The sequence below is a fragment of the Dipodomys merriami genome, unplaced genomic scaffold (genome assembly GCF_024711535.1).
Source record: "Dipodomys merriami isolate MVZ:Mamm:240054 unplaced genomic scaffold, mDipMer1.0.p SCAF_2566, whole genome shotgun sequence".
In the NCBI taxonomy this organism is placed as follows: Eukaryota; Metazoa; Chordata; class Mammalia; order Rodentia; family Heteromyidae; genus Dipodomys; species Dipodomys merriami.
In genome coordinates, this window is record NW_027204011.1 from 12,470 (window position 1) to 35,679 (window position 23,210).

The following is a 23,210-nucleotide window of genomic DNA, read 5'->3' on the forward strand; positions in this document are numbered from 1 at the left end:
GTAATTAAAAAAAATACTATGTAGGGGCTGGGAAGGTGGCTCAGTGGTAGAGCACTTGCCTTGCATGCATGAGGCCCTGGGTTCAATTCCCCAGCACCACATAAGCAAAAAGAAAAAAGCCAGAAGTGGCGCTGTGGCTCAAGTGGTAGAGCGCTAGCCTTGAGCTGAAGAGCTGAGGGACAGTGCCCAGGCCCAGAGTTCAGGCCCCTCGACTGGATCCAAAAAAACAAACAAACAAACAAAAAATACTATGTAAAACTGATTCTTTTTACTTGCCCTTTTCCTTTATTTTTCATAGGGTTTCCCCCTTCTTGTCTTTATATTTGAATTTGGTAGCCTATGGACTATATAAACTTTAATGTGATTAGGGCAAAGAAGAGGAATCAAAAATTTTTGAGATAGAGGACAACGGGTGAACCAATGCCACAAAATTCCTCACAAGACAATATGTTGGAAATGGCATTTCCAACAAGGGCGGTGGAGTTTTGAAGTAGAATAAAGTGTAAGAAAAATGAGGGCTAAGGTAACACGTGACAAGAAAACGAGTCACTGCCGTACATACGTAATTATAATCACTCTGTACACTCAGGTTTTCCTGAGTCTACAGATTCTAAACTATCCTTCCCAAATTAATGTTGAATTCATTCTTGCTCACAATTTCTGAATAAAAACCAAGAAACACATGCAATTATACAATAGGTGCACAAATAAGCCCATACAAAGAAACCCTCCCATTTCAACATGAATAATAAATATGAGCCACATTCTCACATCTTTAACTTCCTCATCTGTACCCAAAAGATTCAACTCTATGTCTTGCATAGGAGTCTTAACAACAATTTTTACAAAGTGGATCTTCCTAAAATATCCTTCAAAAATTATTCCATTTTGCATGAGGAATGTTTTGGACCACAGTGCCAAGTCTACTATAAGTATGTGGAGGCATATATATATGGGGAAAATTACCCACAAATTGAATATGAACATAGTCATGAAATATGGTTCCATAAAAGTGTTTTTATTACACTCTACAGATACAGTCCACTCTTTCTTGGAACATTTTAGAATGCCAATGTTGCATATCCTCATGCCGTAAAAAACAAAACAAAAACACATTTTTAGCACAAAATCATGCTATCTTCACAAACTGCACTTTGCCCCCTCAAAAGAATAAGTTTTGAATGGTATTTTGTGTACACATACATTATCTGTTCTTTTCTGCCACATATTTGGAAAGAACTCCCAGAATCCTTGTTTAGATGAGATTATACTTGGAAATCAATGAGATGGATGAGAAGCTTTATAGTAAGAATTATACTTCAGAATGTTGATTGAAAAATCCCTTTGAAATTTTAATGGCCATTTTATATGGGAATACATATTTGGTATAAGATTTTTATAAGAGGACTAATACCATTACAGTTTTTATGTATTCATTATACCAATATATCCAATTATATCAATATATGAAATGGAAGATGATATTCACAGGCAAACGTAAGAACAATGAATAATGAATTATGATTTGTTCTCTATTGGGAAACAAATGTAGATTTTGATGTAATTATTGGAGTTTCTATATTCCAACATTACCATGTCTATGTGGATAGTGACATGGTGAATTCCAATAAGGACATAAACACCCGGCTTTGCGTCTGTATTCAAGATAAAGGTGAATAGAGATTGAATTGGTAGTAGAAGTTAAAATGAATTCATTTGGTTGAGTGAGCATCACAATATATTAATAAATGTAAAATGTAAATGAAACAATGAGAAATGGTTTGAACTCATGGTTTGTTCATAGAATGTTTCCTGCAAAGAAATAGAAAAATATTATTTTACTTTCTGTGGAGAACACTAGAATATATATATTTGTACTTTTTGCATATAAACAAGAACTTCACTTGCAGTTCGAGAGATATTCAAAAACTAATGAGAGCACATCATCAGCTATTTTCAAAAAATTTCTTGCTTACTTCCACGTCCCTTTCCATTGAAATTTGATCGTTGTATACAAGCCTCACATATTACACTTGGACACTCTCTGCCTCAACACATTGAAACTTCATTGCACATTTGAAATATGACGCTAGCCAATCTGATACTTCAGCGATTATTTTCCAGTTCTTCAAAATTTACTCTGTCACCCATTCAGGCTCAGCCATATCTTGGCACAGTTTCTGAACGAGATTTCTTGTAATATAACCATGGATGTATCATGCATCCAGAAAAATAGGAAGAAAATCCATAGTGGTTTTACTATATAATGTTATTGCAATGAACTTACCACTCAATTTCAATATTTGTGAATGGATGCATAAAAACAAACCACAAAGAGGGATTGTTTTATGAGATCTATCCTACCAAAAGATACATGCTTTATGGTAGGTTAGTAAAATATGAAGGGATACAATACAAATACCTTCAGGTACAGTTACAAGACATATTCTATGCCTCAAACAAATAAACGGCTTTTCCATTTTTTGTGTGGACAAAACAAATGCTATTGTGAAGTCACAATGACATTTTGGAGTGGTATCAGGTAAATATATCCAGCAGTTCAGAAAAATAATTAGCCTTTAAGACAAATATGCATGTCACCTTTCAGTATGAAGACTGAAACATTGGACTTTAAAATGAACATAGAAAATTTCCATTAACTAAGGGTAACCTTCCTACATTAACACTGCTTTCTCAAATATGTATGGTTATGAGAATTATATATATGCCAGGGACATACCAACGTTTGGAAAATATCACTTGGATCGAGCTTAGGGATCAATCGAAGACACATGAAAAAATCCATGATAACCTGTTATTAATTTTTGTCATGACTGAGCAAAATCAAGAATTGAAGGCAGGAAAAATACCCTCACTTTTCAATTACACAAAACATAGTAATGTGCCCAGCATCGACTTATAGGTGTTGAAACAGAGTAGGAAAAAATGTACACCATTTTAGTTTGCACACACACAGACACAAAATTTGCATCTACAAATGGACAGGTAAAAGAAATATCTGATTATAGACATAAATCAGCTCACACACACATATAAATATATATAAATATACATATATATTTGCATATATATATATATGTGTGTGTGTGTGTGTGTGTGTGTGTGTGTGTGTGTGTGTGTGAGCCTATAATGGCAAAGCTAGGGTTGTATAAATCTTGAAGAGACAAATCAACAAGTAGCCTGGTCTCCTACACTGTCACAGATTCTCATGAATTTTCAGGTTCTTTACTCTTATCTACTGTTTAGATCCAGAGAAATTATAATTCCATAAGTAAGACATTTTTGCATAAGGGAAGAGAATTAGTAATCCCATTGGGTCAAATTATGTGTTCTAATAACCAATGAAGTAAGGAAATATCACTGCCCCATTAAACATTACTCTAAAATTCATAGAGAAAATACATGATATTATGAGTAGGGAGTGAATAAAATCTAACTGGCTCTTATGTGGAAGGAAAAACTTCAGAGATTTTGGAAATACCAGGGAGTATGGGACATTGTTGATGCATATTACATTACATTCCTGTCTTTGGTTATTGTTCTTGTTGGTCATTGGGATTGAACTTTGGGCTTGGGCATGGTCCCTGAGCTCCTCAGAGCTCAAATGTTCTACCACTTGAGCTAGAGAGACACTCCCAGTTTTTAGATGGTTAATTGTTGATGAGAGTTTGACAAATATTCCTGAGATCTGATCCTCAGATATCAGCCTCTTATAGGTCCCTAAGCAACCTGTAACAGGTTTCTTTTCTCTGTTATCCAGAGTGCGCTGAAGATTTTTGAGCGTCTTTGTTCCCAATATTCATGCACACGGCAGGTCTATGAGTAACCATGGTTTTCCTTAAGGAGAATGCTCTCTATACTATCGAATTCGAAGGAATTAATTCCATAAATGAATCTGAAAAAAAATCTTTCACTTCATTAATCTATAATTACATCCTTATGTGTCAGACACGTGAGATGCAAGAATTAACATTATCACCTGGCCTGGCTCAAGTGTGGTTTTCTACCTCAGAATTGTTTCCCAAGACATATTCATTTTCCTCTGCATGACAGAGGATGAGAAACACCCTAACACAAAGAATCAATATATTCTGTTGATCAAACACTAAATTAATAGGTTCAGTTTGTAAACAGGATGAGCTTTAGACCTCGCTATAATCTTCATGAATTAGCAAATTATCATCAGATAAAAGGGTGAATTTATCTATTACTATTACTCATCCTCAGCAAAATCTTTACCATATAAACTGCCAATTCATCCTTCACATAATATTATAATATGTTTGACCTACAACAGACAATTGAAGACAAATACTTAGTATGCTTACTACCTTTCCACAGGAAGAATATATGAGGCCTGACTGTGGTGACAGGCTCACATAAATTCTCCTTGGTCTTACGTTGAATGCGTTTTTTTTTTTTTAAATTTTTCTAGACTGATCAGATGAGAAAATTCTTAACATTATCAATACATCTAGAATCTTTTGTCTCAGTTATAAAAAGAAAGAGGTCTCATATCGGCAAGCAAGACTAATTACATGATTCAAAATTAAATAAAGGCTCATGAAGAATTCCAAGAAAAGCCAATTACTCTTCACTTTTTAATGTGTTTGCCATCTTACCATGTCAGAGAGCCTTGATGTTTTCAAATTCCAGAAAATCAAAAATATAATCTATTTTGTGACTCTAGAAGGACAAGTTCATTCTAGCAATTAAAATTCTTTCAACAATGTCATAACTACTCACAAAGAGATAGCATAACTTTTGTAGTTGCACAGCTAATTTTGAATTTCCAATCTATACCATACCAATGTATATTTATACTTCATACAGGAATGTGAAAGATGAAATCCATGTATGAGTTGCTGCTAAAATATACTTCTAAATACATTGTATTAATACGTATCTTTGCAAAGTGCAAATTGTAAATCATCTCAAGAATCTCCTCAAATATTTTATACTAATTTGTGGAGAAAATTTAAATCAGATAGACATTCGTATAATATTCTTTAATGAATTTCAGAAGGAAGACATGGTAACCCACCCGTAAGTCTGTACATTTATCAATTACCAGTGGAAGATACTTCCATTTACACTATCATAATTGATGTGATGAGTGAATCCTGAATTCATGAAAATGGTTATAAAAAGGTTGGCCCAACATAATACTGTTATGTATGGCTTCCCGGATTTAAATTGATTATAACAGAATGAGAAGAACATTCAGATAAGCTAATTCTGATTTAAAGTAATTTGGGTGATTACAATCTTATTGGTCCTAGTGAAACTATACTTGACTTTTGCCACCAATTACAGAGAGCAATCCAAACTTCATTTGTAGTGAGCACAATATATGGGTATATGGAACAGAGTTTGTTATTCATTTATTCATTTATCCTATTTCTTTACTTTGAATTTTATCAGAAAATAGGACATCACAAGAAAATTATTTTCTTTACCTGTTGTTGCCAGATGATTTGCTTGTGCCCCAAACAAAACTTGGGCTAGGATCTTCCAAGGATTCTGCCAAAGGGAGAATTACATACTTGATCGAGGTGCTAGCTTAGATTGGCTCTAACATTATACATCGATAAAGAAAAACAGCAAGGTTGATGGCCTTAAGAGCCTTCCAAGAAACTTTTAGCTGGATAATAAAGGTTGAAAAGAATGAGTCCTTAGCCATGTGCAAAAACATATCATTTAAATGTTTGACATGGTTTTTAATCAGTTAAGAATGCATATTATCATATATGTTATTGATATTAGCATACAAGACAATCCAAGTTGAACAAAGATTTTTAATTTCACTCCTAAAGGAAGAAAGCATACAACAGCACAAAGTAAGTTGAGATTCAATAATGGAAATTACAGAAAGTTCAACAAGCTTTTTACCTTTATCCCAGTCTTCCTCAGAGGAAACATATTGCCATGTACTTTCAGAACTCTTGTATTGTTTCTCGTTCCATATGATGTTATCTACAAACAAAGAGATAACTAACATCACAGAAGTATACAGGTGCAAAGGGCCTACATTGAGTTGGATTGTGTTTTATTATCAGGCTTACCTACATCATCTTCAAGAGAAGTTTTGTCCATACAAGTTGCAATATGTTCAGTGAGTTGATCTCGTGGTACCAGGTGGCGAGCATTAAAGGGACAAGTAGCCAATTTGGCAGCAATATCAGGATGATTCTGTATGACAAAAGTTTAAATATGAAGAAACATATTCAAATTTTCTCTTTTTAGATTACTTTGTGCAGGATATCAACCACGGGCTTGACAACACAGTATAGGTACTGTGCTAGTACTTCCTTTTTTAATACACATTTTTTATTGTAAAGTTATTTTACACAGGGATTACAGTTATATGAATAAGGTAATGAGTTCATTTCCTATAGGCAGTGTTACTCCCTCCTGTGTTTTTCCCCTAAGACCTCTTACCTCCCCATCTACCCAACTCCTTCCTTCTACTGCTACTTGCCACGCACCAAATTTGTAAAGTTCATTTTCAACATAGTGTCTCATATATTTCATTGTTAAAATAGATCAACCTGTATGCCAAAGCAGTATGGAGTTCCTCAAAAGACTCCACATAAAGCTCCTGTATTACCCAACAATCCCACTTTTGTGCATTTACCCAAATGATCACTTCCAAGACCAGACCAAAACTACCACCATTATTTTCCATAGCTAAGGTTTGGAACAACCCCAGAAGCTCCTCAGTAGATGAATGCATTATGTAATTGTAGCCCCTCTGTACAGTATGTTCTCAAATAAAATAAAATAAAATTAAAAAAAAAAGAAAATAAAAAAAAAAGAAAATGTGGTGAATATATACAAAATGGAATTGTATACCTCCATCAGAAAGAATGATATTGCTCAATATTTTGGAAATGGAAAGACTCAGAAAATATTATATTGATTGAAGTAAGCCAGGCCCAAAGAAACATAGGTCCATTGTTTCCCTTATTTCGAATAACTAGTGTATATTTAGGACAAGCAGAAATGTTCAAAAGCGATGTACATAGGATCATAAAAAATGAACTTTACAATTAAAAAGGAGGGTTAAGGCAAGGGTGGTGTGTAGTTGCGGAGGTGGAAAGCAGGGGATGGTATTGGTAAAATAAAGTCGGAGGCAAAACTGCTCGATGACACCATCAGAAAAATGAAATGCCCTTGTTAGGAAATGGAAAGACAAAAAAATTATATTAAGTGAGTAAGACAGGCCCCAAGAAGGATAAGTCCCATAGTTTCTTTTTTCTAATAAATAGTATATGTCTGAGACAAGCAGAAAAGTTCAGAGAAGATGATAAGAGAAATGAACCCCAAGATAACTACAGAAGTGTTTTTTTTCTGTCCTGCTATTGTTGTAATATATTTGTAAGGTACTGCATGATTTTTTTTTCTTTTTATGTACCTACCCTCCACCCCCCGTTATAACCTCTGTATGTCAGAAGACCTGAGGAAGATGGTGGAAGAGAAGCTGGAGGATAAACAAGTTCTCACACAGAAAGCAGTTTTAGTGTTCCAGTGACCAGTCCTAGGCTACAGAATCACACCTATTGTGCCATCACAGTACAGAGAGTTTGGCCAGAGAGGGAAAGTCCAGCCAGGAGACAGATCTGAGCACTTGCTGGTAGCTGCAGCTGCAGTGGCTGCGGTGGAGATGGTGGCCGTGGCCATCATACCAATAGACAAGTTCTGGAATATGGGCACCAGATGCTTTGGGCCAGTGGATTCTACTCACCACCAGTAAGAACCGAAAAGGAGCAGAAATCTTCATCCTGAAGATCACAGACCAAGGACTGCACAGGAACCAAGAGTCTCGCATGAAGACAACCATGACATCATATTCACTTCTCTCAGAGAACCTGTGAGAAGGCTGTCACTCCCCCCCACACCAGAGATCTCCATCTTTGATACTGACAAAGGCCTTGCCAAGCAGCTAGCTCCAACTCAGATCTTATAAGAATACAAAAACTGCCATTTAGCAAGTCCCAGGAACCGATCTGTCCTGCCCAGCTCATTTCCCCTCAAATGAAAATCAGCCTGCCCAGGCAGAGGGTGCTTCACTCCCAGAAGACTGTCTTTCTTCACTGGGTAAACAGAAACAGATTCTGCAGTCCCAACAACAGCCTAGCAAACAACTGAAACTCAGTAAACATAAACCATGAAAATGGCTCCAGGTTTGGCTCTGTGAGTTTTTCAGGAGCTAGCCCCTCAGGGAAAAGCTACTGATTGCTGAAAAGTCTCAACCCTACCTAGAACCTGGCCATATCATATCAACTCCACGTTAGAGGAAACAGCCATCTCCCTTTTGTGTGGTACTCAAAGCAGATCTCCCTCTCTCTGAACAAGCTTGGGGAAAGAATAAAAAAAATCCTGGACAATGCAGAGCATTTTTTTGCCTGCTCTAACAAACTAACTTAAGAAACCAATCAAACAGCAGGAAAAACAAACACCAGAAGCAGACCAGTGACTCCACTAGGAGCCTGGTTACGGACACAGGGAGATACAAGATCTTCCTCCCACTCAAAAAAAATCACAGAACTGTTTTTTCTACCATGTTTTATTTTTATTTTTTAAAAAATGTTTTCTATTATTTTTTCTCTCATAATTTGTATTTTAGCTGTATATGTGTGATTGTGGGCTTTTTTTTTTTTTGTAATCTCTTTTTATATTTTGGACCTTTTTTTTTCCTTTTTATTTCTTCTTTTCTCTTTCTTTTTTACATAACATAATTGCTTATTCCCAGACATATACATGTTCTGTTTATCATGAGCTATATATCTGTCATCGATTATTAGACCTTATCCCCCATCGTGTACATACTTAATCGAGAAATCTATTACTCAATTCACAACCTCTTAAGCTTAACTTTTTAATAGTAGTGTTTAACTCTTTACACCTATATAACTTTCACATACTCCAATTTTAAGAATTTTTATTTTTTAGTTACTCATGTTCCTTTTCATTTCTCCCGTCCTCTCATCCTATTCTTTTTTTCTATCAATATCATTACTTTATACTTACATAATTTGAACTGTATTATTTCTTAAATATAAATTTTTGTTTTTCCATTTTTCTTTTTTTTTTTTTAAATCTCGCTGCTCTCACTCTGTCCAATCCATTTCCCCACTGAGATTAGGATTCCTTTAACCTCACTCTCCTTTTACCTCTCCACTTCCCTCTAATTGTATTTTTCCCCACAATTATCCCTAAACCTAATAATTTCTGGTTTGCTGAATCTCTCTTTGGTCTTCTTAGTTCTTTAGTCCATAGTTGTTTGATGTTGAATAGATTGTATCTCTTGAACTAGATTGTATCTGCAGCCATTTTGACTGTGCAACTACAGGACTTTGGTAGATACTGTGCAACTACAGGACTTTGGAAGATGCTTGCCTTAAAATAGTGCTCTGCAAGAAAATTGTTACTTTCATACAAAATGGGCAGAAAAATCGCTAAAGCCCCCAAAAAATGGCAATTCCGGGTATCTCAAATCCCACTCATGATAATCAGCTGACAAAACAGTTAATGAATAATACAGAGGAGAGATCCCCAAAAGCTCTACAATCACTGCCATAAATGTGGTGAATGAAAAGACTGAAAACCTGCAAAGGACTCGGTAAGATAAGGAGCAAGAGGAAGCAAACCAGGAATTACTACAGGAATCTCCAGAGTGTTAGAAAGCCACTCAAAGTTTAACACAGGAATTGCATGAGCAGGCTGGGAACAGTCAAATAATAATACAGGAATTATATGAGCAGGCTGAGAACAGTCAAAGAGAAAGGAATGGCATGGACAGTTGAGAACATCAAAGAGAAAGACAGGAATTGTGTGAGCAGGCTGAGGACACCCAAAGAGAAACACAGTAAGTGTGAGCTTGAGAAAGCTAATCAAAGAGTAATACAGGAATTGGATTAGCAGGATGAGAATAGACAAAGATCAGTAGAGGCATTCATGGAATCCATAAACAAACAACTGAAGGATTGCAGGCAGACTACAAAGGGAACACTAAATGAAGCTCGACAGGATGAATGTAAGTCCAAGAAAACCATAACCAATCAACTAAGTGTTTTGAGTATAAACAGTGTCCCCAAATTAAGAAAGCAAAGAAGTTCATACAGGATCGAAAATTTAACTGCAACAGAGAATTGGAAGCCACCAAAATCGACCAATTAGAAGAAAAGTCAATATAAACAGAGTAGAAAAACTGGACAGTAGGTTACACCATGCAGAAGAATGAATCTCAGGGATTGAAGACAGCCTAGATAACAGAGAGAAAAACACACAACTAACCAAGACGAATCCAAGAAACATGATAGATCTATTCCATATTTGGAAGACACCACCAGAAGATTTAATCTAAGGACAATAGGTGTAGAGGAACACCTAGAGACAGAAGTTAATGGTCTAAGAAATTTGTTTAACAGGATCCTAGCAGAGAACTTCCCTAACATGCAAAAAGATAGGCCTATTTAGATACAAGAAACTTAGAACCCCAAATAGACCAGACCAGAACAGGATATCCCACTGTCACATAATAATCTGCACAGACCAAGGAGACCAAGGAGAAAATTTAGACCAAGGAGAAAATCCTTGAAGATATCAAGGAGAAAAGATAAATCACCCATAAAGGGACCCAATTAGAATAACCTCAGCTTTCTCAGCAGAGACAATTAAACCAAGAGGAGCCTGGAATTATGTATTCCATGCCCTAAAATGAAAGAACTACCAACCAAGAATACTGTACCCAGTCAAACTCTCCTTCATAACCAAAGGTCAATTAAAAATCTCCCATAGCAAAGAAAAAGTGAAACAATAGATCTCAACCAAACCATCCCTACAAAAGATACTTAAAGATGTACTACCCATAGAAAACCAACAAGACCAAAATGAAGTCTAAAGAAACTGCACCCAAACTGAGAATCCAAGAACAATAAGAAGAACCCAGTTATTGCAGCCCCCGAGAAGGTGGAAAATTTGGCAGGAACTACCAAACACCTTTTAGTCCTAACTCTCAATATCAATGGACTTAACTCTCCAATTAAGGGACATAAACTAAGTAGTTGAATTAAAGAAAATTATTTATTTATTTTTGCTAGTCCTGGGGCTTGAACTCAGAGCCCAGGCACTGTTCCTGAGCTGTTTTGCTAAAGGTTATCTCTCTACCGTTTGAGCCACAGCACGATTTCTGGCATTTACAGGTAGGTGGTACTGAAGAATTGAACCCAGGGCTTCATGCATTCTAGGCAAGTACTTCACCACACAGCCACAGTGCCAGGAGTAGTTGAATTAAAAAGCAGGAATCTTGTATCTGTTGCCTTCAGGAGTCACACCTTGCCCATAAGTCCAAACATATTTTGAAAGTGAAAGGCTGGAATAAAATCTACCAAGCAAAGAGCCCCCATTAACAGGTGGAAATTTCAATACTTATATCGATAAAATAGATTTCAAATTAAAATTAGTGAGGAACAATAAAGAAGGTTCTACATACTAATTAAGAGATCTCTCCTTCAGGAGGATATTAACATTCTAAATATCTATTCGTCAAATAACAGAGCACCAAATTTATCCAAGAAACACTACTTTCCCTCAAGTCTCATATAGATCCAAAGACATTAATTCCTGGGGACTTTAACACAGCACTATCCCATCTATCATCTATCTATCTATCTATCTATCTATCTATCTATCTATCTATCTATCTATCTATCTATCTATCTATATCTATCTATCTATCTATCTATCTATCTATCTATCTATCTATCTATCTATCTGTCTATCTATCTATCTATCCTATCTATATCAACTTGGCAAAAACTCAACAGAGAAACTGCCAATCTAAAGAACTGCATAGATCAACTAAATTTAAAAGGTATCTACTGAATATTTCACCCACCAGCACTAGAATTCACATTTTTCTCAAGCACATGGTGCTTTTTCAAAAACAGACTCCATTTTAGGTCACAAAGCAAACTTCTCCAGATTCAGAAACACTGAAATTATGCCCTGCATTCTCTCAGACCACAAGAACTCAACACCAAAAGCCACCAAAGAAAGTCCGGTAATACATGGGGGCTGAACAACACACTCTTGAACCACCGGTGGCTCATGGAAGAGATTAGAAAGGAAATTCAAATGTTCATGTTTATAGCTCTGAGTTCTTACATCAACAAATTGGAGAGATCTAAACCCAATAATTGAATGAGACATATGAAACTCCTTGAAAAAGAGCAGAAAGATAAACCCCAATACAGTAGATAGAAAAAACTTAAATCAGAATTAAATGAATTAGAATCCAAAAAAAACCCCAAAACAAAACAATAGAAACACTCCATAAAACAATCAGTTTGTTCTTCGGAAAAAATTAACAAAACTGACAGACCGTTTGCAAATCTCAGAAAAAGAAGATAACACACCTAAATAAATAAACTCAGAGTTGAGAATGGAAATATCACCACAGAAACAATCACGTTTCAGAACATTATAAGGGAAAACTTCTCAAACTGTTATGCTACTATCTTTGAGAACTTGGCAAAAATGGACATTCTCCTAGCAAATATCGACATACTGGAACTAAAACAACATGAGTTAAAACATGTTAACCTGCCCATATCAAGCACTGAAATAGAAACAGCAATAAGAGACCTCCCATGTAGGAAAATCCCAGGACTGAATAGATTTCCAGCAGAATTCTACAAGGCCTTCAAAGGACTATTTACACCAATACTCCTCCAATTCTTCAATGAATTTGGAAGGGAATGTACACTACCAAACTCTTTCTATGAAGCCATCATAAACCTCATCTCAAAACCAGGCAGGAACTCATCAAAGAAAGAGAACTAGGGACCCATTTCTTTGATGAATATCGATGCAAAATTTCTCAACAAAATTTTGGTCAATCAACTTCAACAATTCATCCAAAAATCATACACGATGATCAATCAGCATTCATTTCAGGAATACTTAGCTGGTTCAATATATGCCAATCAATTAATATAATTCATCACATAAAATAGACCAAGGATAAGGATAGTTATCTCAATAGATCCACAAATAGCATTTGACCAGATCCAACACACCTTTATAATGAAGGCTCTGGAAATCTAGGAATCCATGGAACATTCCTCAAAACAATAAAGGCTCATTATTGTTCTCAATGGTGAAAAATTAAAGCCATTTCTTCTAACTTCAGGAAGGAGACAAGGATGCCCACTCTCTCCACTTTTCTTCAATTTAATGCTAGAATGACTAACTATAGCAATAAGACAAGATGCAAATACTAAGGGGATCCAAATTGGATAAAATGAAGTAAAACTCTCCTTCTTTGCAGAAGACATGATCTTGTATTTTGAGAAATCACATGGACTCCACTCCCAAATTACTTGAGCTGATTCAAACTTTGGCAAAGTAGCAGGTTATAAAATTAAACTTTAAAATCAATGACTTTTCTGTATGGCAACAATGAGAAGAGAGCAGCTGAAATAAGGAAAGCAACTCCATTCTTAGTAGCCACACAAAAAATAAAATATCTAGGAATTAACCAAAGAAGTGAAAGAAATCTATGATGAAAACATTAAAAATCTGAAAGAGAAAATCAAAATAGATCTTAGAATGGGGAAAATCCTCCCATGTTCCTGGATTGGAAGGATCAACATCGTGGAAATGGGAATACTTCCCAAACCTACCTATAAATTCAATGGGATAGCTATCAATATTCCAGCCTCATTCTTTAAGGAATTAGAAGAAATAATCCAATATTTTATATGGAACAATAAGAAACCATGAATAGCAAAAACAATTCTTAACAGAACAGTGCTGGAGGAATATCAATACCAAATTTGAAACTCTACTACAAAGCCATCGTAGTCAAAACAGCTTGATAGTGGCACAAAAAGAGGACCAATGGAATCGAATTGAATACCCAAAAACCACAGACCAATTGCCACAGAATCTTTGATAAGGGACCTAAAAAACTGAAATGGAAGGATAGCTTTTTCAGTAAATGGTTCTGGCAAAATTGGCTAATCACCTGTAGAAAACTAAAGCTAGACCCTTATATATCACCCTGCAACAGAATCAACTCCAAATGGATTAATGACCTTGGAGTAAAAGCAGACACCCTGCGAACATAACAGGATGTAATAAGAGAAACCTTTGGTCACCTTGGCCCAGGCCGAAATTTTTTTAATAGAGACTCAGAAACACAAGAATTCAAAGAAAGTTTGGACAAATGGGGTTGCATGAAGCTGCACTGTTCTGCAAGGCAAAGGACATACAAAGCAAGATCAATAGAAAGCCCAAGCATTGGGAAAAGATCTTCACTAAGAGTCTCATATATATAATATACTTGAAACTGTAAAAATGAAATCCCACAACAAATAATCCTCAAAGAAACAACTGCCAATTAAGTAAGTGCACTAAAGACTGAAAAAGAAACTTCTCTGAAGGAAAAAAAAATAATGGCAAATAGACACATGAAGATATGCTCAACCTCTCTAGCCATAAAAGAAATGCAAATCAAAAAAACATTGAGATTCCTCCTCACCCCAGACTCCACCCAGAGTTCCCCTATGACCCAGCAATCCCACTTTTGGGCATTTACCCACATGTTCACAAAAGAGACCATACTAAAACTACAAGTACAACTATGTTCATTGCAGCATTATTTACCATAACTAAGATATGGAACCCACCCAGATGCTCCTCAGTAGATGAATGGATCAAAAAAAATGTAGTATATATACACAATGGAATTCTATGCCTCCATCATAAAGAATGGCATGGCCCCATTTGTTAGCAAATGGAAAGACTTGGAAAAAATTACATTAAGTGAAGTATGCCAGGCCCAAAGAAACATAGGTCTCATAGTTTCCTTTATTACCAATAACTGGTATATATCTGGGACAAGCAGCAAAGGTCAGATAAGATGATAAATTGAAATGAACCCAAGATAGTGACATAGGTGTTTTTTTTTTTCTTCCTTGCTCTTGTTTCTAGCATATTTATAAGGGACCATGGGATTTTTGTTTTTGTTTTGTATGTCCCTCCCCCATGGCATAACCCCTGTTTGCACTGTATTTGGTGTTAGTATGAATTAGGGAGGGGAAGGGAAATAACAAAATGTTTAAATAGGGATACAAATCGATCTATTGCAACAATGAGATGTACAAGACGTTATTTTGAAAAACGAACTTTACAATTTAAGCAGAGGTGAGGATTGGGGTAAGGGAGTGTAGTTGAAGAGTTGGGAGGGACAGGATGGTAGGGGAAAAACAAAGGACGAGGCAACAATTTTGGATAAAAATACACTCATTAATTGTAATCCCTCTGTACATGTTTTCACAGTAAAATTTATTTTAAAAGTACACTATGTCAAAAATGAACATTATAATTTAAGCAGTGTGGGAGGGGAATGTAGTTCTCGAGACGGGGGTAGGGATGGCAGGGGAAAGTCAAAGGAGGAGGCAAAAATGCTTGATAAGAATAGTACTCATTATCTTCCTCCTGTAACTGTAACCACTGTACAGTATTTTATAATAAAAACCTTATTTAAAAAGATGTTAAATGAAATAAACAATAAGATAGGGATACAAGTGTTTTTTTTTTGTTTTTGTTTTTCATTCTTGTTATAATTTTTAAGGTATTTGTTATGAACAATGTGATTTTTTTCCTTTGGTGTGTTCCTCCCCCTGGTCTAACCCCTGTGTTCACTGCATTTGATTCTAGTGCACTGCATCATGTATATACATTTATCTAATTTGGGGAGGGGAAGGAAAAAAAACGAGTGCATCCTTTTGCACAGGCTAGACTTCTACAATTTTCACCATAGCACTTCTTCTATTCTCATTTGATCGGGGAGATAAGAAGGTTTATGACTCTCCTGCCTGGGATGGCATTAAAAAATGATACAGTGATATCAAACTTTCACGTTAATAGTATTTCTTTCATGAGGAAACTGTGCCAAGATCCATAAATTGTATATGGAAGTTTAGAAGCGTACATATGTGCTCAATTTTGGCCTATGTTTACTCAAATATAGGTTATTTATATGCAATTTACAAATGCATAGATAAAGTGATTCACAATATATTTGAAAATATCCAAAATGGAGGGTCATCACATGTGTCTTCTTTGCAAACAAAATAGCAGAAACTATGCCTCTCCTACAGCTCTGGAACTTATTGTAGCATTTCATATTAAGAAATTTTGGTGAAAAGAAATTTTGTAATAAATACCCTCAATATAGAAAAGAGACACAATGCATCTCCCATGTTTTGTTGATAACCATGGCATGAAAAGTACAGTATACAAACTGAATTCTAGGCCATATGATAATACAGTGGGTGTTTTAATGAAATAATGTTTAAGAATACCATTAATTTACATTTTGGCCATTAGGCAATGGGGAGGAAAAGGCAACCACCTCTAATGTTTGTGAAATATGGCACACACGGTTTGACATAATTGCCCACACAAAAGATCTTGCCTTTGTTCTGCTTTGAATAGGGATCTAGAAATACGTCTCTAGAAATAAACAAGTTGGACTATGATTGTCTTCCTTTCCATTACATGCTGCAGAGATTTCAGAAGAAATACAAAAATCTCACTATGACATTTATGCCCACAGTCTCTCTCATATTTTCTCATACATTTCCCACAATTTATTATAAAAATACTCAAATTTATCCATGAACTAAAGAAATTATGTAATATCAACATGTTCCAATGAAACATTACCTCTTTACATTTCACAAGATGGTATGGGAACCTGCATGATCTGATTTTGTGATTTTTATCATAGGGACACTGCAATAACCTCTCAGGATCCACCGATTCCTCTGAAAGAGAACAAATACCTCGGGAAAATCAATATATTGGGGAACATGCAAGTCTTCAATGTTGTTTCCATTATTAACTCTATCTTAATCTGGAATACCTATTTGGGGAATTCAAAATATGACAAAGAGTATCACTCTGGAATTTAACTTCTGATGTACTGTCAGTTCCTATTAGATAGTTCTTAATTTTTTTATGAAAAATATTTATTCTAGTTATTGATTCTATAATTTATTCTAAGTATTGATTGGAATCAAATGGAACTCTTAGCTTGTTTTATCTTCTGAAATCATACATCCATTGAGCATCCCTGATTTATTTGCTGTCTTACATTTACATCTAGAATGTGCAAATATTTTACATTCTTTTTCACCTTTCAATCTAGCACATCAAAATTCAAAGTTATAATTATCAAAATGTCTAAAGTTTCAGATTCAATCAGGACGAATCCTACTATCCTATTCTCTCAGTTCCTGTCAATATACTTTCTGTGATTCCAAACAAGAAAAAAAAATAATTCCCCCAAATAAATGCGTAAACATTTTTACCTTTTTCCATTGTGACAGTCAGATAAATATCAGCAAGTCCTGAGGATGAGAAAAATTCTCTGAGAGAAAACATGACTAAATACTTCAAAACCACAAGTATTAAATGTTGGGATTTTGTCAGCGATATGAGAAACTGGGTACAACCTATTCATCTCTAATAATTTTTGTTGCTAGACACACTTGAAATATATTGATATCTGTCTACTTCACAAAACATGGTCACTTATAACAAGCTATAGAAATGTGTAACTTTTTTGGCGGGGGGGGGAGGGGGGGAACGAGATGAAGGCGGGGGATGTCCTGACATGGGGCCTGTACTCTGGGCCTGGGCGCTGTCCCTCAGCTCTACAGCTCAAGGCTAGCGCTCTACCACTTGAACCACAGCGCCACTTCCAGCTTTTTTCTTTCTTTTTGCACATGTGGTGCTGAGGAATCGAAGCCAGGGCCTTAATGCATGCAAGGCAAGCACTCTACCACTAAACCACCTTCTCAGCCCCAGAAATGTGTAACTTTTGAACTCAAAAAAGTTCATATTTTTCAGGCATTTTTCTTCATTATACCAAAACGGAGGTGATGCATCATGACAACTTTTAAGCGAATGTGGAAAAGGTTTTCTAAATTATTGATGTCTGAATTAACAAATTCCATATTCCATCTTTCAAATATCTAATACCTATTGAAAATATGCACTTATATAGATATAGATATATCGTTATTCCTATTCAGATTGTAAGATCAGTATGGACTATTATTCAGATAACTGCTTCTTAGAGAGGTTACGTATCACAAAGCAAAGAAATCATTGAGACACGTTAGAGTCAAAGTTAGAGATGGGTGCTGTCGTTCAAGAGGTAGTAAATTTCTGGAGTACAGTGTCTAGTGGCCATGAAGCAGAGCCAGAAGACATTAAACCTCTGATTACTTTGACGCACATAAAAGTGACGGGAATAAAAGTAAATTTCAAATTCCCAGAATGAAAATAGGTATTTTCTGAAGTCTAAGGAAGTAAAGAATTTTCATTATTTTACCAATGAAACAATACTGCCTCATTAGAGAAAATTATAAGAACTACATTTGGGATGTCAGCGAGAAATGTCCCAGTCACATACGTGAGGGAAAATGATAATTTACATGTCTAAGAGGTAAAAGTAGGAAAAAAGGGCAAGGGACTATTACCTGTCTCCTTCAGTTAACTGGATTCACCAATCAAGTCAGGATCTCTTCCCCTCACGACAGACGATGTCCTACTCGTAGGTTTTCCACAGCAACAGCTACTTCTGTATAATGACTTCTCTGCATGGGGCCACCGCTATTGTGATGTAGCTCATAAATCTCACTTCCGTTTAACCAACTGACGGAACTCAGCCATACTTCCGCATATGACAACGGAAGTGCTGACTTCCGGCTTGAACCCGGAAGACAAAGTCCCATTTCTTTTTGGTATGCTTTGTGGACTCCAATTCAGTTTAATAGAAATGTGTAAGTATTCAGTAGAGCAATAATGTGAATGTATGTGTCAGACTTTTGATCTACACATCAACTACTGGTTCTATGTAAATTGTTCTGCCTAGACATCTGTACACTTACTATGGTCTATATAGCCACAATAAGTCATTCTTTCCGTATTATTTTTTCCTTGTTTAGTTTCTTTACTCCTCAATATTCTTATTAGCGACAGTTTCACAAAAAGACCCCTTCTAGAACTCAATCACCATCTGCCAAAAACGTTCTTTAGCCTTCCTTGTAGATATGATTGACTTTTGTACATATTGTTTAATTCACATTTTTTATTAAAGTTCATGAACAGTAAGAGTAATGTACTCTAGGATTTCTCAAAACAAATAGTCACAAATATTAAATGAAAACAGCAAGAGAGAAACAGGTTCCCAGATGAATTTCTTCATGTATATGTATTTTTACTTATACAAATATTCATGTTACTAAATACCATAAAGTAAACATATAAAAGCTATACAAAAGTACTTTCTATGTGTAGCTTTAGGAGTGCTTTTGCATTATTTAATCACCAATAACATAAACTACATGCAAATTTCCTGCATTATAACTTTCGATTATAGAATTTGCAACTCAAGAATCTATGCAGAAGTTTATGTAGGATACATGAAATTCAGTTAGATTTTAATAAAATATGAAGTTATTATGCCACATTTTGGAAAGATGGATTGAAGTGTTTCTAATATGTAAAAGGTGGTACATAATATACGTCACATTCTTAGTATTATGTAGATTTCATATCATTATTTTTCATTAACAAAAGGTAACCTTATTTAAAAGTATGCCAAAGATGTTATAATTATGAAGACAGGATGTTTTTGGTCTACAAATTTGTCTGTTTTGAATAGCTGTTTTATGAATCCCGAGGAACTGAAGCATTTCAGTATTTGTATCAGTAGGAAAATATAATATGGTTTAAGATAATCGAAACAAGGCCTGGCACTGGTGTAATCCTAGCTATTCAAGAGGCTGAGATGTGAGGATCTCAGACCAAGGCCAGCCCCTGCAGGAAAGTCTGTGAGACTCTTATCTCCATTAAAACACTAGAAGACCAGAAGTGGTGCTGTGGCTCAAGTGGTAGAGTGCTTGCCTTAAGCTGTGGAGCTCAAAGACCATGCCCAAGCAAATAATTCAAGCCCTTTGACCAACCAAAACAAAAATAAATAAATAAATAATTGAAACAAACCAACATGGGAGAGAAGAAATAAAAGACCATGATTTGTCATTAAATGGAGGATTTGGAAACATCTCTAAGTAAAATAAAAAACATGGACACACTTGGTACAGATAAAATAAAGGATGGTGTGGCAGTGCTTGATATCTTTTGAAGTTAATCAGACACACCCAAACAAAGCAGGAAACCTATCTGAAGTAGATAGGAATGATTCCCATCAAAAGGCTTCTCAAAAGTAATGATGAAGTTTTGTAAGGTTTATCATGTGTGTGTGTTCTTCACGCTTGGGGTATGACAAACAGTGTTCCTATAAGAATCATTATCTTAGCACTCTAAGGAAATCTTGTGCTTCTGTCAATTGAATCAAACTCTAAGACATTATCCCTCTTCTTCATAGGCATGAATGAACTACAATACATTTTAATTTTATAAAATTGTATTAAAATTCAGTAACTTTGATTTCTACATGGAATTCTTCCTGTTATTTGCCACCACACCCTGATGCTCATTGGCATACTTTCTGTTAAGCCAGCAGTGTTTTCTCTGCCTTCCATATGTTACGGTAGGCTATTATACACAAGACACTTTGATTAAAAACATGTTCAAGTACAAGTAATAGAAATAAATTTAGACACGAGGTATGAAGGAATTAAGCACATTGTACAGATTGGGTAGACTTTGACTGGTTTTGTTCATAGAATTTGCCTAATGAAAATGACAATTACAAATAGTACATGTTGCATGCATTTGTACAATATTACTTGATACTCTAGTATGGCTATTGAAGAAATAGTAAAAAGTCGCTGAATATTTTTGTAGTGGTTGACATTTAAGCATTTATGAACATTTCAATTTGAATGAAAACATTTGGACCAAAAGTGCACACAGACTTAGTTACAGGGAAAATGAATTAATGAACCTTTTCCTTTGTGACAATACTAGAATCACGATGACAGGGAGCTACGTGATACACTGTCCCAAACTGGATTCTCACCAATCACAATATTCTGAGGGAAACATTCATGAATTAATTTATGTTAGAGAACTTATGGTCTCTCTAGAATGGAGACATGCAAATAATTCTCAAGGAATATACTGGCATTCAGTTTCTTGTAAAGTAGTTTTGTTCCTGGACAACAGCATAGCACAGAGTCACAAAATATAGTCATTGATAATTCCTCTACTTATGATATGTAGGCTCCCATTTTCCTGCCATGAACCCTTGTGGAAAAGTGTAGAAATTTAAAAGCAAGGATTTGTTTTCTTATTTACACTTGTCACTGTGTGAAAGGGCAGAAATAATCTCTTCTATTGTCAGATATTTCCACTATAATATGTTGTGTGATAGATTGCTCCTTCCTACATTGATTCCTTGAGACCTTTACAGTCTCTACAAAAGCTAATATGAATAGAAAATGCTGAGATTCACAGATAGACTCTCTTTATCAGGATTTTATGTAAATATTCGTGTTGAATCAAACATAAGAATTGTACTTACATTCAAATTTTTCTGCAAAAATTTCACATAATATTATATCAATCATTAACTAAAATACTGCTGTCTAAATATACACATCACCAGATGCAACCTGGTTTCAAAACCACCATATCTGGTGATCATCTTTGGAATTCACATATCTAACCTACATCCTAACTACATGTTCCAACTTTCTTTCCAGAGGTTGATCCTCATAAAATGTGCTTGAACCACCAGCCCAAATTGCAACAGGAATGCTTTTAGTGTATTATTCATTCATGTGCAATACTGTCTGAAAATAAATTGCATTTTCAGAAAGAAAGATAATACCGGTTCCTATGAACAATGAAATACTTTCTGGGAAAAATAAATATTGAAGATTGCACTATTGTGTAAAACTAATTGCTAAAATTGGTATGAAGTTTTGTATTGTGTGCTTATGACACATGAGTATTTGCAAAATGTGAAGTTATTAGATGGCTTAGAGTCAATCCCGATGTATATTAGAAGATTGTGATTCGTCTTTGCCACACATTCTAGGCCTGGAAATAAATAAAAAGTAATGGCTACTTCATATCTATTTGTGTTTGACTTACTTTTTTTTTTCGGGGCCCGGTGGTGGGTCCTGAAATATGACATCAATTGTTCTAAAATTCTCATGAAATCCAGGTTCCAGGGGCTCACAACTATAATCCATTTTTTTCTACTGGATGAGATCGGAGGATTGCAGTCCAAAGCCATCCAATGCAGGAAAACCCATGTTACTCAACTCCAATTACCCTCTAGAATACCCAAAGTAGCACTATGCCTCAAATAGGGAAAGGATCACCTTTAGCTGAAGAATGCAGGGGTAGAATTCAATATGCAAAACCAACAAAAAAATACTCTCAGGAAGAAGCATTTTTGAAAATGCATCCTTACAAAATAATATCATATGTCCTGTGACATTCTGAAAGACATAGAATGATAGCTTTTCATGACTCCCTTTCCCCTTCATATTTCTTGCCATTTGTTTGTGTTGGCATGTTTTGTTAATATTCAACAAGCAATTCCTATTTGTTAGTTTTGCTTTTATTACTCTGGTTGTACAAATATCAGCGTATAGGCACTTATGACTCTCACATCATATGAAGCATAGAGAATATCTGAAAGGAAAATTTGAAATATTAATATAGATGTTTAGATTCAAAATCGTTCCTGTTATTACATTGTTGAATTCATTATTTCATTCTATAATCAGTCAAACAACGTTTGTGTGCCATTTGTCAATTTATTTTGAACCAAACAGATTTGAATCCACATTAAAGAATTTCATGACTTCAAGTAGCATCGGGTAAATAAAATTTAGGCACTATTATATTTTGATACTATTATTTGACAATTCTCATATAAAGGACTGTCTATTGAATGTTTACATCCATGCATTCTTCTGGACTCTAAACTATGTTCTACTTTTTTTTTGTATTTCTTTTTTTTTTTTTTTTTAAATTGTATTTTATTTTATTTGAGAACATACTGTACAGAGGGGTTACAATTACATGGGCAGGATAATGCATACATTTCTTACCAAGCATTGCAGCCTCCTCCTTTGTTTACCCTTCACTTCCCTTCCCTGCCTCCCCCCTCCCCCCAC

At 35.3% G+C, this 23,210-nt stretch overlaps 1 protein-coding gene across 1 annotated transcript; it reads right to left on the bottom strand.

The window, feature by feature from the left end:
* Positions 1 to 1,036: 1,036 nt before the first annotated feature.
* LOC138836754 (gametocyte-specific factor 1-like) lies at positions 1,037 to 18,742 on the bottom strand. The gene is made up of 7 exons (XM_070035415.1): positions 18,588 to 18,742; positions 17,412 to 17,450; positions 16,765 to 16,865; positions 6,087 to 6,213; positions 5,914 to 5,997; positions 5,481 to 5,544; positions 1,037 to 1,812 (listed from the first exon to the last, which is right to left on the bottom strand). The coding sequence occupies exons 2-7, from the start codon at positions 17,419 to 17,421 to the stop codon at positions 1,788 to 1,790; spliced, it is 411 nt and encodes a 136-aa protein (XP_069891516.1). The 5' UTR covers positions 17,422 to 17,450; positions 18,588 to 18,742; the 3' UTR covers positions 1,037 to 1,787.
* Positions 18,743 to 23,210: the final 4,468 nt, after the last annotated feature.